This window comes from Cetorhinus maximus, chromosome 9 (assembly GCF_964194155.1).
Source record: "Cetorhinus maximus chromosome 9, sCetMax3.hap1.1, whole genome shotgun sequence".
In the NCBI taxonomy this organism is placed as follows: domain Eukaryota; kingdom Metazoa; phylum Chordata; class Chondrichthyes; order Lamniformes; family Cetorhinidae; genus Cetorhinus; species Cetorhinus maximus.
Window position 1 is genome coordinate 7,466,258 of NC_135887.1, and position 16,418 is coordinate 7,482,675.

Sequence of the window (16,418 nt, forward strand, 5' to 3'; positions counted from 1 at the left end):
CGAGAAATTAAAATGTGACCATCTAAATTGAATTCAGGCAATGGACTATTTCTTGTTTACTTGCTTTGGGGATGCTTTGGTCATCAGCACTGTGAACTGCTTGACCAGTTTCATGTCTGGCTGTGTGTGAGTGTGAGTCTGTGTAAGGTGTATGAGTCTCTGAGGTGGGTGAGTCTGTGTAAGTGAGTTTGAGGTGAGTGGGTGAGTGAGAGAGGGAGTGAATCTGTGAAGTGAGCGAGTGTGAGTCTATGTGAGTGAGTCTGTGTGAGTGAGCGTGTGAGTCTGTGAGTGAGCCTGGGAGTGGGTGGGTGAGTCTGCGTAAATGTGTAGGTGAGAGTGAGAAACCTGAGACTGGGAGTGAGCCGCACATACACACACACACACCCTTCCCCTTCTCTCTCCTCAAAAACCTATCATCAGAGCAGGCTAGGAGAGGAGGAAAACCCAGGCTGAAAGGCAATCTGTTTCTGATCCCCACTTGTGTGTGAATTCCACCAAGGCCAGCACGGTGTGTGTGTCACCAAAGGCAAGGTCACTGTTAGTTAAATCCAACTCCTTTGCTTGGCCCCAGTCCCCATTCCATCCCTGGAGACCAGGACTTGGGGCCTAGTCTGTCTCTAGCTCTGCTTTTTAAGTGAAAAAGCAAAAAAGGCTTTATTGGTTAGCTCTGCTACTTGGCACTTTTTAATAGTCATTTTTATTCATTACTTTTTTCTTGAAATTATCAATTTGTTGCTTTGACATTGGATTTTTAAAAAATTCATGTTTAATGTTGTGCCAAACCTTATCTTGCTAAAATTGGCTCATTGGCCCCTTGGTTGAGAAAATAATTGCAATGTGGCCCCTCACATGGGAAGATTGGACAACCCAGCTGCAGAATGAGTAATGATCTGGCACCTCATGAAATTTCCCTTAAAATGAACGTAAGACAGCGCATTGACATATACTCAAATTTATATTGTTTTCGTTTTTAAAAATCACCTCAGTGCTTTACAACCAGAAGGACCTTAATAACCCTGAAAATAGCACTTTACCACCTCCTGTGTTCTGGATCATTGAATAGAGCTCAAACCCTCATTTTAATGTGCAAACTGCATAACATCGAAGCAAGACTAATGAGGTCAGAATACATTAACCTGGTGCAGTAAATATTGTATATAAGGGTTAGAATGATTTAATGACAAAATTCAGAATGTTTTCTATCAAAAGTTTGCGAGAAATTAAAATGTGACCATCTAAATTGAATTCAGGCAATGGACTATTTCTTGTTTACTTGCTTTAGGGATGCTTTGGTCATCAGCACTGTGAACTGCTTGACCAGTTTCATGTCTGGCTGTGTTATGTTTACTGTCCTTGGCTATATGGCAGAAATGAGGAATGAAGAAGTAGCAGATGTGGCCAAAGACACTGGTAGGATGACATCGCAAACATGCAAACTTCCAACAATTCTAAAAGTTAATAACCAGTGACAATTGTGTGTTTTCCAAAGTGTATAATTTGAATCACTGTGTAATTTGTTTTAATTGAATGAAAATTCTGGTAAGAAAAGTAGCTGGTGAGGGTCATTGGGGTTGCCTGGACCTTGCTTTCCTATAACTACATAGCTCTTTTGTTCTTTAAGGAGGTAAGTAACATAAAGGCCATTTGTTAGGTATTCTGAGAAAGAAGATAACCCATTGAAGATTTACAGATGTAAATATGTTAGTGGCCAGGGCTGAGAGTTATTTTGAGGGTTTGTGGATTCCTGGGGCCTCCACATGCTTACAGTTGACAGTTTTAGGTAGAAAGTAATATATTTATTCACAGTAGGGTCAGCAATCAACCGATGAACAGCTTTCCCAACTATTGGGCAGAATTTTCTGCCTGTCGGACGGGCGGGCCCAACCCAATCTCCGGTGGGCGGGGAGCCGATCCCTGCCGGAGAAGCGGGCCTTGCCGCCATTTTATGTGGGCGGGCCAGTTAAAGCCCACCCAGCGTGACGCCCGGCGGGAAGCGCTATGCGCTCCCTGTGCGGGTGGTGGGGGGGGGGGGGGGGGGGTGTTCCCCAAATGCGAGAGTGCGCACTTTCACGTATGCACACGATAAAGCACACGTCTCCCTGAGGCTAAGTGCTGCCTCAGGGAGATCGCTGACAGTTCTAAAAACATTAAAAATAGAAAAAAAAAAATCCTTAACATGTCCCCCTCATGTGACATGTTCATAATTTACACTAAAACTTTATTAAACTTTTTAAAACCCTACATGAAGCCTCAAACCGCCGCTGGATGAGGTTTCATGTTTTTTCTATTGCCTGCCGGGGCTCCTGACCTGCCCGCCAGCCTTAAGGTTGGACGGGCAGGTCCTTTAATTGTTTTAATGTTCCTGTCAATGACCTCAATTGGCCACTGACAGGTCGGCGGGCACACAGCTGATTTTGCTGCGTCCCCGCCTTCCTGAAAATTTAAATGGGGCCGAGTGACTTCGGGAGTTCCGCCCAACATCATCCCCGCGTCATTTTACATGTTGGTGTGTGGACCCTGCCCCCTGCTCACCGACGGCAAAATTCAGCCCATTATTTTGCTTTTACTAAGATCATTAATACATAAACACCAAAAATGTATTAAGTTAATTTGTTTTCATATTTGTCAGATTGATAGAAGTTCCATCTAAAAACAAATACAAGCATGTGCAGTATAGGAAACTGCCAGTTATCCCTAACCAAACTGCTGAAATGAGCATAAAGTCAAATGAACCATTTTATGAGCAATTTCATTTCATGCATTTACTTGAATAATTTGCAGCACAACACAATATGGCATCTGAAAATTAAACCTGAAATTTAAGGACGAGGTTCCAAAAAGTATATATAGAACCAGATCTATAACTGTCCATGAAAGCATTGATTATCTGTCACTTAATAACTATTGATAACTGGGAATGATTAACAAGAGGGTAATTTAATCAATAATATTATACAATTGTCACTGATGAATAAGTAAAAGGTGATTGACTTTGGTTTACTGCTGGTACTGGATTTTTTTTTAACTCATTCATGGGATTATGGTATCTCTCTAGCAAGGCCAGCATTTATTGCCAGTTCCTAATTGCCCTTGAGAAGGTGGTGTTGAGCTGCCTTCTTGAACTGCAACAGTCCATGTGGTTCTGGAAGCTTCTTAAGAAACTCTTTCAATGGGCAGGAATGAGGAAATAAGGAACAAGCCCAGATTAAATCAAACACTAAAAATAAACAGTCACTTGGTTGCTGAATATCACTGAAAAGAGAGACGTTGCCCAAGCTTTCCATCTTGAACTCATCAGGACAAAAACAAGAATGCCAAATTTCAAACAATCACAACAATTTATACTACAGGAGAAAAGGCTACTGTTTAGTGCTGATTTGAACAAATGGTTAAGCGAGCCATTTCATGCTGCTACTGTGGTGGCTACACAAGTGGTATTTTCCACTAACAGGATGCCGCCATCAGTGCAAAAAGACAGTCTGCCTGCCACACAATTGAGCAACGCCATGTATGAATTTCAGTGCTGTGCAGTGGTAGTTACGTTGGCCGTATGTTCCTATGATTGGCTGATTGAACCAAAAATCATGTTCCATCAGTTGTCCATAATAGGCAGAGCACAAACTGTACTCAACCAGCCCATGTTTTCAAAAACCAAAACAAAACATCTACTGTTAGATGTAATTCTGCGATGGGACAGCACTTGCTGAACAAGCCTGAGTGTGCTAATAGTTATGCTAACAACCAATTTAAGATAGTCAGTCGAGCTCATAATGTGGCTCATTTAAACCCGCTGGAAACAACATATTCATATGCAGGGGACTCCTTCTCTGCAAACAAAAGGAATATGTTCAAGCCTTTTGCCTTTTCTGAATTACCCTGGAGCTTGGAGGACACTGTAGTTCCCTGCTGCTTTCTTCATGGCAATGCCTTGGCCAATCCGAGTTGACTTGCCAACAATCAGGACCCTTTTCCCCTGTATTATGAATTGTTTTGATTGTTTGGAATTTGGCATTCTTGCATTTGTCCTAATGAGGTCAAGACCGAAGGCTTTGGCAACACGGGGAAAATTTTTCCTATGGCAGGAGTTGGCGGGGGTGGAGCCAATCGCTGTCTGTGATCGGATGTATGCTGCAATTTTACGTGGGCGGGCCAATTAAGGCCCGCCCATCGTAACACGTGGCCAGTAGCGCTTAGCGCTACCTGTGAGGCCTGGGGGTGGGAGGAGGGAGAGTCAGGGCCTGTGCTCTTTCGTGCATGTGTGCAAAAGAGTGCAGCAAACCCCTTGAGGTATGGAGCTGCCTCGGGGAGATTGAATGGTTTAGAGAACTTTTTAATAAAAAAATAAAGTGAAAATTTATTTAAACGTGTCCCCTCGTGTGACAGTATCACATGAGCTGGGTCATGTTTGTGAAGTTAGGAAAATTGATTTATTTATTTTGTAAAAGCTTCAGGAAACCTCATCCCGCCCGTAGATGAGGTTTCCTGAAAAACACGAAGGCCACTTGGGCTTTTCACCTGCCTTGCCAACCTTAAGGTTGGACGGGCAGCGTTCTCAACAAGTTTAATTACTTTTTTAATGGCCTTAATAGACCGTTGATAGCTCGGCGGGCGCGCAGCTGCCTTTGGTACGCGCCTGCCGAACCAAATATCGAAATGACGCGCGATGACGTTGGGATGCACGCCCGATGTCATCACACACCATTTTACATGTCGGCCCATTGGGCCTGTCCCTGCACATCGACAGTAAAATGCTGCCCCATGTCTCTCTCTTCAGCAACACTAAAAATAAGCGAAGTGGTGGTTATTCAGTTTGAAGAATTACTATAGCCAGAAGGGCTGCCATGACTGTTGTAGAATTTGCATCCTCACCATGGTCCTAAGACCTAACCTCTGCCGATTAGAGAAGGAAGAGAGAGGTTGTGTTGGGAATATTGGGCTGACTCCCCAAAGCTTGTCCATCATCTACAAGGCACAAGTCAGGAGTGTGATGGAATACTCTCCACTTGCCTGGATGAGTGCAGCTCCTACAACACTCAAGAAGCTCAACACCATCCAGGGCAAAGCAGGCAGCTTGATTGGCACCTCATCCACCACCTTAAATATTCAATCCCTCCACCACCAACGCACAGTGGCAGCAGTGTGTACCATCCACAAGATGCACTGCAGGAATTCAAGAAATCTCCTTCGACAGCACCTTCCAAACTTGTGACCTCTACCACTTAGAAGGACAAGGGCAGCAGATACACCTGCAAGTTCCCCTCCAAGCCACTCACCATCCTGACTTGGAAATATATCGCCGTTCCTTCACTGTCGCTGGGTCAAAATACTTGAACTTCCTCCCTAACAGCACTGTGGGTGTACCTACACCACATGGACTGCAGCGATTCAAGAAGGCAGCTCACCACCACCTTCTCAAGGGCAATAAAAAAGCTGACTTAGCCAGTGACATCCATGTCTCATGGATGAATAAAATAAACAGAATGTAAGAATATGGGGAGGTGGGGGCATAGTGGTATTGTCACTGGACGATTATTCCAGAGACCCAGGGTAATGTGCCAGGGACCCGAGTTCAAATCCCACCATGGCAAATGGTGAAATTTGAGTCCAGTAAAAACTGGAATTAAAAGTCTGATGTTGACCACAAAACCACTGCAGATTGTTGTAAAAACCCATCTGGTTCACTAAAATCCTTTAAGGAAGGAAATCTGCTGTCCTTACCTGCTCTGGCCTACATGTGACTCCAGACCCACAGCAATGTGGTTGACTCTTAAATGCCCTCTGAACAAGGGCAATTAGGGATGGACAATACATCCCACAAACAAATAAAAAAAAAACATAGCATTTCTATGACGCAGACATGCCTGGAAACTACAGTGCGGATGACTTAATTCACGGGATGTGGGCTTTGCTGGCTGGGTCAGCATTAATTGCCCATCCCTAGTTGCCCTTGAGATATAACATGTTAGAAGTGCGTGGGCATAGATGGAAGGGCGCACTGTTCCACCTAATGAGCTAACCAGACGTAAAACAGTCTGTAAGTTATGATAGCTCCGACCCCAATACAATCAATAATGACATTGAATTTACTGAATTAAGGCAATTGTGATTGCCAAGCTGAATGGCACTGGTGAGCTCAAAATCTTTGGTGCAATCACATAGGTCATAGTTTATTATGAACATTAATAAATAATCATATTTCCTTCATTCGGTGCACTTCACTATTATTTAGTGAGGCAATGAACAATGTCCAGGGTCACTTCAAATGAGCAGAAATTATGGGCAGAGTTTTCTGCCTGTCGTGCGGGTAGGCCCGACCCAATCTCCGGCGGGCAGGGAGCTGATCCCCACCGGAGAAGCGGGCCCCGCCGCCAATTAAGGCCCACCCAGCGTGACGTCCAGCGGGAAGCGTTATGCACTTTCTGTGCGGGCGGGTAGGGGGGGGGTGGGGATTCCCCAAAAGCGAGAGTGCGCTCTTTCGCACATGTGCACGAAAAAACGCACATCTCCCTGAGGCTAAGTGCAGCCTCAGGGAGATCGCTGACACTTTTAAAACTATTAAAAATAGAAAAAAATAAATTCCCTAACATGTCCCCCTCATGTGACAATGCCAGCATTTATTGCCCATCTCTAATTGCCCTGGAGAAGGTGGTGATGAGCTGCCTTCTTGAACCATTATATGTAAAAACAGGTTGTTAACCTTATCTGTTGTGTCAGTGGTTGTTAGTGCACATTCACACCATATCAACATTCAAGTAGCAAACCAGAAATAGCGCAGGGATTGCAAACAACTTGAGCAACTGAAGACTTAAAGCCTCTGGTTTCCATGTTGTTTGCACGTCAGTGGGAAATTTCGGGGTGGGGTGTCATGGTTGGAAGGGCTCACTGATCCATCTAATGAACTAACCAGACATAAAACAGTCTGTAAGGAAATCAGCTTCCAATTTCTATTTGTGCTTGTTTCTGCCCATCAGTGTAATCATTAAACATCTATTTTAAACAAATCTGGGGCCAGTTGGCATCGCATCACAATGGGTTTTTACCTTGGCCCTTGGCCATGCTGCTCCCTATTCTCCACATGGCTGGCTGCAGTGAATTCTAATTATTGTGGCGTAACTTAACCAATGAAGGGTCAAACAACACAGCCGTTTAACTTGCGGCATTTGTGTCCAACATCACAACTACAGCGAATTCTGAGTTGTTGTTTCAAAATGCGAAACAAGGTAGATGTTATGCCAGATCAACAGAGGCAATAAAGTTCAGCTGGGTATAGGATCTTAATAACAACACTGGCAGTGAGACCTGAAGATCCACAGGATAGTGTCACAATAGTTGTAGGATTAAAAAGAAGCCTTTTGCTTTATATAACAATTGTTTGCCATCTCCTCTAAATTTAAAAGCTCCCCGTATCATAATATACTTTATGGGAGACACCCCAAGGGCTACAATTGCAAAAATTAGTTTGGCAACACAATATTTAGGGTTTCTCTTTTATAACTTGTTTAATATCCCAGTAATTATGATTTTAAGTGTTCCAGCCAAATGCATAGACAGAACTTTGTTGGCTTTCAGGCTGAATATCACTCAAAGTATTTTCCAACTATCTAGTTCGATTTTCAAGCCACACCCACTGACCTATGTATAATACTAAGAATAATAAAAGCTGTGTACAAATGTGTAACCTGCTTACCTCATTCCCACACTACAGAAAGGTACAACCCAAGCAAGAAGCTAGGATGTAGAGGGATTAATGGAAGCAAGTATTAACAGTATATTATTATTATTATTAATAATAATCTGCTCTACCTTTCTCCCCTTAGGCCCCAGTCTGCTTTTCATTACTTATGCAGAGGCCATAACCAATATGCCTGCATCCACATTTTTCGCCATAATATTTTTCATAATGCTGATCACACTGGGTTTGGACAGTACGGTAAGTAAATAAAAATAAATTAATAACTGTCTATACTGGTCATCTGCTGAAATTCCTTCTGCCTCAATAATATTGACTGGTTTCATATTTCAACACTTGAGACAGCGTGAAATTTGATAGAATTGGAAGTACTTAATATTCTTATGTCTACTTGTGTTGGCTTAATGGGATTGTTCTGACTTTTTATTAAACAAGCACCTATACCATTTTGAAAGGAAGGGTGGAGTTTTACTGGCCTCATTAGGGAAGTTTCACAGTGACCGGAATGGCAGCTGCCCCCAAACCAGAGGTGGGGCAGCCAATTTAAATGATCAGAGCTCCAATTAAAAGCAATTTTTCCCCGGAGCACTGGGTGTTTTTCCAGGTGGTGGATCAGCTCCCTGCCAACGTGGGGAGGGCGCCGCCTGCACGGAGATGACCTCCCAGCAGCTTCCTGGCGGGGTCATTTGAGCTGGAGGCTCCATTGCACAGGGAGGGGGCCGCCGGCAACCAGCGGCGCCCTCGACGCCCAACGCCGCCGCTGTAGGAGCTTTCCCTCCACCCTCCAGGCCCTGTCCGCTCGGCGCGTGTAAAAAATGTATTTAATGCTCACCCTTCAGGAGGGTGCCTCAAAATGGAGGCACCCTCGGGTTGTCTTTGCTGCCTCATCATTGGCCACCTCCCTTAATGGAGCTGCTGAGGCTCCAGAATTGCTGGCCCTCAGATTGAGCTGACAGTGTGGGAGGTCCGTCAATGTCCTTAATTGGCCGCCTCCCCTGCCTGCCAGCTCTCAATTCCCCCCCTCCTAGCAATAATGTGAGGAAAGCCCCGCCTACCACCCAAGTACGCCAGCCACCCTGACCACAGGACCTCCATCTCTTCAGGAAAATCTTGCCCAAAGTATTAAATAGGTACTTGCACCCACCCTGCATTGTCCATGAGCTTTCTTTCCACCTGTGTATATTTTCACAGTGCTTTCCAGATTTGAAAAGGGCTGCAAGCACCTGCTTTTAAGACACCATCTGGGAAATGTTAGTCGGATACTTGCAATTGTATGTGTGTCACATTATGCTCTGCTTCCATAATCACAACACATGACTGCATTAGTTTTCATTTCACATTGGATTGATGATCAAAACAATAGAACTTCAGAATAAAGGAAGGCAACCGTCAGGCAGTCAATAAAACAAAATCAGTGTAATTGAATTGCATCTGCACATTGATAGAAAGGCCACATGTTTTTTGCCTTGTTTTAGAGCACCAATATGCTGTATTGGTTTGGATCCAGTATTAGCCACCCTGAGAGCACCTGAATGTAACAGAGATGTTGGTGGAAGCTGTACAAGAGTCAACCACTTTCTCAAAGGGCTGGAATTACTGGAGAACATTTCCCAGATGACCTGTTGGTTGTCTTAGGAGCAGTATTTTCTTGTCCACTGAGCTGTTTGTACCTGATGCATTGTGTACTGGTGGGTCTTTATCCATATTCCCCAGTGAAACTTTATGAATTCCTGTTAACGAAAGTTGCTCTTGCTGAGAGTTGACACAGACAAAACGGGCGGTATGGCTTCCTTCTGTGCTTAACCAGTCTATGATCCTAAGTATGTTTGCACAAAAACTGAAAACTTTTCATAAATGCCACCCCCCATACAATCAAACATTTGAAGCAGAAGAATTTAAAGAGCTACAATGAGAGAACACACAGGTGATTAACTTTGAACTGCTATAGCAGAGAGCCAGAACAGATACAATGGGCTATGCTGTAAACCACTATTAAATAGAGAGATTGATTCCCAAAAAAACAAAACCCTTTCTTGCTTTTATTCTAATTTCAATTGAAACATGATGAATGCAGCAGCTGTGAATCCATAATGCAAAATGTGGTTTGCCTGGCTATGAACAACACAATGTTATTTGAGTAAACAACAGAATAAAGCTCTGCATTAACAACAGCAAGTAACCAACATTCCCCAGTCTTTGAATAGGAAGTAAGCATTGAAAACACGCACTAGGTGAGCATGCTTTCATTGATACTCAATAGGTTTCGTTTCCCAAGATCTAAAGGCATTTGACACACAGCTGTTTAAAAACTGCATCCTATCCCTTCCAAACTACACTGAACTTTTCACCTCTTTTAATAACCCATATATAAGATAGTCTTCCAGTTAAGATGATACATGCAGAATTAATAGTAATATAAACAGTGATAACAAATGAATGGTTTCTGTGTACTGTTTTACAATTGACTGTAATAAAAGGTCATCTTGTAAAATAGGAATGCCTAAATTTTTGGTGAGATCTTTGGTTTTTATTCCTCAGTTTGCAGGCCTAGAAGGAGTGATAACAGCAGTACTAGATGAATATTCAGACTTACTTCGAAAACATCGTGAATGGTTTGTGCTTGGCCTGATCATAGTCTGCTACTTGGGAGCTTTGAGCACCCTTACGTATGTGAGTACAAAGGTTTAACTTTAATCATAGTAAACCACAGGTGATTTCCCTCTCTCTTGTAATTACACTGGAGCCTCCTTAATGTGTCCTAACTTTGGTTTCAGTTTGATATTGTAATGTATTTACTTTGGTGCCTGTATTTTAACAAATTTGAGTTCAGTGAACATAATTTGTACTTTGCCTCTTTGGAGTTTACTTTTTGTAGAAGTACTAATAGTAATAGAATGGAGGTGATTCACCCATCCCTTATTTTGCCTTGTGTCTGTTTAGGATTTCATACCTTTGTTTTAGCTTCACGAACTTTATGAATTCCTGTTAACGAAAGTTGCTCTTGCTGAGAGTTGACACAGACAAAACGGGCGGTATGGCTTCCTTCTGTGCTTAACCATTCTATGATCCTAAGTATGTTTGCACAAAAACTGAAAACTTTTCATAAATGCCACCCCCCATACAATCAAACATTTGAAGCAGAAGAATTTAAAGAGCTACAATGAGAGAACACACAGGTGATTAACTTTGAACTGCTATAGCAGAGAGCCAGAACAGATACAATGGGCTATGCTGTAAACCACTATTAAATAGAGAGATTGATTCCCAGAAAAACAAAACCCTTTCTTGCTTTTATTCTAATTTCAATTGAAACATGATGAATGCAGCAGCTGTGAATCCATAATGCAAAATGTGGTTTGCCTGGCTATGAACAACACAATGTTATTTGAGTAAACAACAGAATAAAGCTCTGCATTAACAACAGCAAGTAACAAACATGGAAAGTGTTTCTTTATTTTGCTTTGTTTCACTGATATAAGTAAATTCAACCAGATACTTTCAAACAGCTACGTAGTTCATCCCTGCAGTTGCTAGCTCTCAGCACAGCTCCAAGTTGCTTTCCTTGGTTAGGAGGACAAGATAGTTTAGCCTGTAGACTTCTCCATCAACACAAAAACTATCATTGGCAGCTGATTTTGAGTAAGAACATATGAGCAGAACTCAAGTTTCAAATCCTTGCCAACTTTCTACAGTCTGTTCCCTCTCCATTTTCCCCTCCCCACCCCAACCAACAACTCAGAAATTTCTTGTTACAAGTGTACACAACTGCTTACATTCAAGTCTTGAAATTGCAAGGTACATGCTTTGGTTATTTGACTAACTGTTATGGTGCCAATATTGAGTTTTTGAGCTAAACAGCATTTGGTTGCTTACCTTTTTGACTCATCGCTTCCTGGCATGTTCAGAGGACTTCCTCAACATTGCATTGAATGAAGGTTATTCCTACAGGTTAAGTAGGTTAAAACTGTTAATCACATAAAATGGTGATTTTAAAATGAGCTTCTCTCTTCTGTAACCTGTGATCTTCTGCACTCATTCATGCTCTGGCAGCACAGCCCTGAGAATTCATACACAATGTATTCACATGTACTTCTCATTATAATGTAATAACACTTCAACTTCTTCTCTGACCTTTGCGTCTACATTTATGTATCTCTACACCTCTTTTGTTTCAAACTCTTGTTTTTAATCGTTCTCTGCATTGGATTCTGCACCTAGTATGGAAGAAATCTGATGATCCTGCACCTGTCCTAACCAATATTTATCCCATAACCAACACCATCCAAACAGATTATCTTATCGTTATCTCCTTGTGGGACCTTCCTGTACAAAAATTAGTTGCTATGTTTGCTTATACTAAAATGCTGACTGCACTTCAGAAGTTCTTAATTGGCTGCAAAGGGAATTTGAGCAGCCTGGGGTTGTAGTAGTTGTCTTATAAAAATTATTTATTTCTTTAATTTATTGGGAAAGCCTCTTGTACATTTGTTTAATCATATTTCTGTGACAGATTTAAGCAGTCAGTCCTAATATTGTAAAGAGGTTGATACAACAGTTGGATGTGAATGGACTAGATGGTCAATAGTCCTAAGTAAATGTCATACATTTCTGTCATTTCAGGGTGGGGCATATGTGGTGAAATTTTTTGAAGAATATGCTACTGGAGCTGCTATCATTGCTGTTGTGTTTCTAGAATCAATAGCAGTGTCTTGGTTTTATGGTAAGTTACCTTATGCAGAAGAAGAATGTGCAACATTGTGGGTATTTGAATGTGAAACATATTGCAAATCACTGCACACTGGAGGAGCACAAGAAGCTCAGAACTTAAAGGATTTTAATGGATTATCCTTTTCAAAAATGTCTCCTTTCATATGTGTTCACTGGTTTCTGCTGATGAGATTTTACAATATACTGATCAGAGCATGCCTAAAGTATTCAGTTTGGAAACCATGCCACCAAAATGATGTACTTCCATTATAAGGGATGCAATGAAAAAAAGGGAAATCCCAAGTATGAAGATGATGAGATAGAGAAGAAATATTAGAGAAGCTTTAGAGAAGTTTCCACTAATGGAAAATCCAAAGCTAGGGGCCATAAATATGATACAAATTAATAAATCCAAAAAGGAACTCAGGATAAACTTCTTTAACTAGAGAGTGGTTTGATTGTAAAATTTGTAATATAGTTTTGAGGCAAATAATATAGATTCATTCAAGAGGAAGCTTGTTAAGGGAGTTACATGAGGGAAAAAGGGACAGAAGGATATGTCGATGGGGCTAGATGAAGTAGAGTGGGAGGAGGTGCTCATGGGAGGATAAGCACTGGTAAAGACCAGCAGGACCAAAAGATGTGTTTCTGTACTGTAAATTCTGCGTATGTTTGAGCTTTGCTACCTGGAAAGAAAGGGTGGGACTTCACTAAGTATACAAAATAATAAATATTATAGATAATTTAAATAACCTGAGTTTACCTTATGTCAGGAAAGTAGAACAATAGGACATATGTGGAAATTGATGAGAAATAAACGTCAGAACAGGTACCAGGAAAACTGAGGAGATTACTCAAGGTATTACATGATGCACCAAGCAAAGTCAGATGGGCCTCTCCACCACTCCATCATCCTTCAAGATCTTCCTTAAACCCACCTCTTTGACCAAGCTTTTGGTCACCCCTCCTGATATTGACTTTGATATACTGATATTGGGTCAGTGTCCATCTTTATTTAATGACACTTCTATGGAATTGGGAACTTTAGGTATTGTAATGATACAAGTAGTTTTGATAATTAACAAAGGATAAAAATGTAAAAATCAAAGACAAATATGTTATTTTAAATCATGACCAATTACAGTTGTACACCCTGTTTGAATACTCCCCCATCCTCTGACTTTCACCTGAAAACTATACCTAGGGCAGGATCTTCCGGTCGGCGAGTGGGGGTGGGGCCCGCTCGCTGACATGTAAAAAGTGACGTTGGGTGGAACTCCCGATGTCACCCCACGTCATTTCTATTTTCAGGTCGGCGGGGGCACAGCCGAGTCGGATGCGCGCCCGCCGACCTGTCAACGGCCTGTTAAGGCCATTAGAAAACCAACTCAGCTCATTAATGGACCTGCCCGTCCAACCTTAAGGTTGGCGGATAGGCCGGGAGCCCCGGCGGCCTTGTGGAAAAACATGAAACCTCGTCCAGGTTTCATGAGGGTATTTAAATTTTAATGAAAGGTTTAAATAAAAGTTATGGACATGTCCCAGCTCATGTGATAGTGTCACATGAGGGAAAATGGCAGGGGAAATTTTTAAACTCCTTTATTAAAAGTTCAGCATCTGAGCCGATCTCCCTGAGGCAGCACTTAGCCTCAGAGATCAGAGAGAGCACGCACGAAAGAACGCACTCCCAGCTGAGGGAATTTCCCCCCTCTCCCTCCCTCACAGAGCGCATAGCGCTTCCTGGTGGACGTCACGCTGGGCGGGCCTTAATTGACCCGCCCATGTAAAATGGCAGCGCACCCCCAACCGGGAGCGCCAATCAGGAACCTGCCCACTCCTGCTCTTCTCCCACCGCCACCACCCCCCCCACCCCCCAAACGGGGAGAAAATTTTGCCCCTAGTTTTGACTCCCTGTATAGAGATGGACGAGGTGTATTAGAAAATCTTCCAGTAAAAATTCATTTATTTTAAATAAGTTGTTGCACTGTCTAAAGGGCTGCTGTAATTAGAGCTTCCATTTGTTTGACTTTATTCACCCTCGCTTCCTTTTCTAATCTTATTACTTTTAGGAATGAAACGTTTCTGCAGAGATGTTAAGGAAATGCTTGGTTTCAGCCCCGGTTGGTTCTGGCAGATATGCTGGGTTGCGATTAGTCCAATTTTCCTGCTGGTAAGATCAGCCTTGAGGACAATACTTGGTCAGTTGGTTATTGATTCTTCTGTTTGTTACCTAGTGCTTAGTAAGATGGGGCACCCGTTTCAGTGTATGGGAAACTGACAGCACAGGTATAACAGCGATTACATGTAACATCTCCCCAGTGTTGAAATAATAACACTAATTCTCAGCTTCAGCTATGTACCCTGTACTGGGTCAGTGTGTCTTTTTGTTTCTGCACATTTTGTCTTATTGGTCAAACACTCCAGTTAGTGCCAAATGCAAAACTAGAAATCTGCTGTGCTTTCAGTATAAATGGGATTGAAATGATACATTTAATGTGAGATGTAAGGGCCCTTTCATCTCCTTTGGCTGGATCCAAGGTGGAATTTAAGAGTTAGAATGTACTTCAGTCCTCAGTCCCGGAGTTTACTAATCCTTCCACAAATCAAACAGCCCTATCGAGCTTAGATACTCAAAGATAGAATACTATGATAACAGGCTTTTAGTATTCTCTGTCTCTTCCCTGTAACTTAAAGATATCTTAAGTAAAGCAATTAATTACAACTTATCTAAATCTTTATAGCCATGACATTACAGTTTTCTCTCAGACCTCTGTGAAGTGCCAAGGAATAGTTTTTCTATGTTAAATGTCAGCCTTCAGATAGTGGTACATTCTTATCTCTGAGTCAGAAGGTTATAGGTTAAAATCCTACTCTAGAGACGTGAGAACTTAAGCCGCCACCATTGTTCAAATGGACATGAAAGGTCCCTTGAGTTTCTAAAGAAGAGCAGGGGAGTTTCTCCTAGATGTCCAGGCTAACATTTATCCCTTAGCCAGCAGCACCAAAAACAGGTTATCTGGTCATTTATCTCATTGCTGCTTGTGGGACCTTGCTGTGTGCAAATTAGCAGCTGCTTTCCCCTATTTTACAACAGTGACTATACTTCAATAAAGTGCTTCTCTGGCTACGAAGCATTTTGGGATGTCCTGAGGTCATGAAAAGAGCGACATAGATATAAGTAGAATAAAAGCAAAATACTGTGGATGCTGGAAATCTGAAACAAAAACAAAAATACCTGGAAAAACTCAGCAGGTCTGACAGCATCTGTGGAGAGGAACACAGTTGACGTTTCGAGTCCGTGTGACTCTTCATCAGAAATAGAGAAATTAGGTGAAATATAAGCTGGCAGAGGGGGGTGGGACAGGTAGAGCTGGATAGGGGGGCCAGTGATAGGTGGAGGAAAAGAAGAGATTGCCAAAGATGTCATAGACAAAAGGACAAAGGGGTGTTGACGGTGGTGATATTATCTAAGGAATGTGCTAATGGGACATTAAGGGTAGCAAACAGGACAAGCTAGTGGCAGATGGCCCTAGTGGGGGTGGGGTGGGGGGAAGGGATCGAAATGGGCTAAAAGGTGGAGATAAAACAATAGATCGAAATAAATTACATAGGTGGGAAAAGAAAAATATATTTGTAATAAAAATTATAAATTATTGGAAAAAGGGGGATCGGAAAGGGAGTGGGGATGGAGGAGAGAGTTTATTATCTGAAATTGTTGAACTCAATATTAAATCTGGAAGGCTATAAAGTGCCTAGTCAGAAGATGAGGTGCTGTTCCTCCAGTTTGCGTTGAGCTTCACTGGAACATTGCAGCAGGCCAAGGACGGACATGTGGACATGAGAGCAGGGTGGTGTGTTGAAATGGCAAGCGACAGGGAGGTCTGGGTCATGCTTGCAGACAAACCGAAGGTGTTCCGCAAAGCGGTCACCCAGTCTGCGTTTGGTCTCTCCAATGTAGAGGAAACCGCATTGGGAGCAACAAATGCAGTAGACTAAATTGAGGGAAGTACAAGTGAAATGC

At 42.3% G+C, this 16,418-nt stretch overlaps 1 protein-coding gene across 1 annotated transcript in view; it reads left to right on the forward strand.

The window, feature by feature from the left end:
• The window catches only part of slc6a4a (solute carrier family 6 member 4a), a 76,057-nt gene that overhangs the window by 50,211 nt on the left and 9,428 nt on the right, over positions 1–16,418 (forward strand). Inside the window, exons 7-11 of the mRNA XM_078547999.1 lie at positions 1,283–1,410; positions 7,818–7,930; positions 10,229–10,360; positions 12,311–12,410; positions 14,467–14,567. Coding sequence (XP_078404125.1) covers positions 1,283–1,410; positions 7,818–7,930; positions 10,229–10,360; positions 12,311–12,410; positions 14,467–14,567 — 574 coding nt within the window. The remainder of the gene's footprint in view (positions 1–1,282; positions 1,411–7,817; positions 7,931–10,228; positions 10,361–12,310; positions 12,411–14,466; positions 14,568–16,418) is intronic.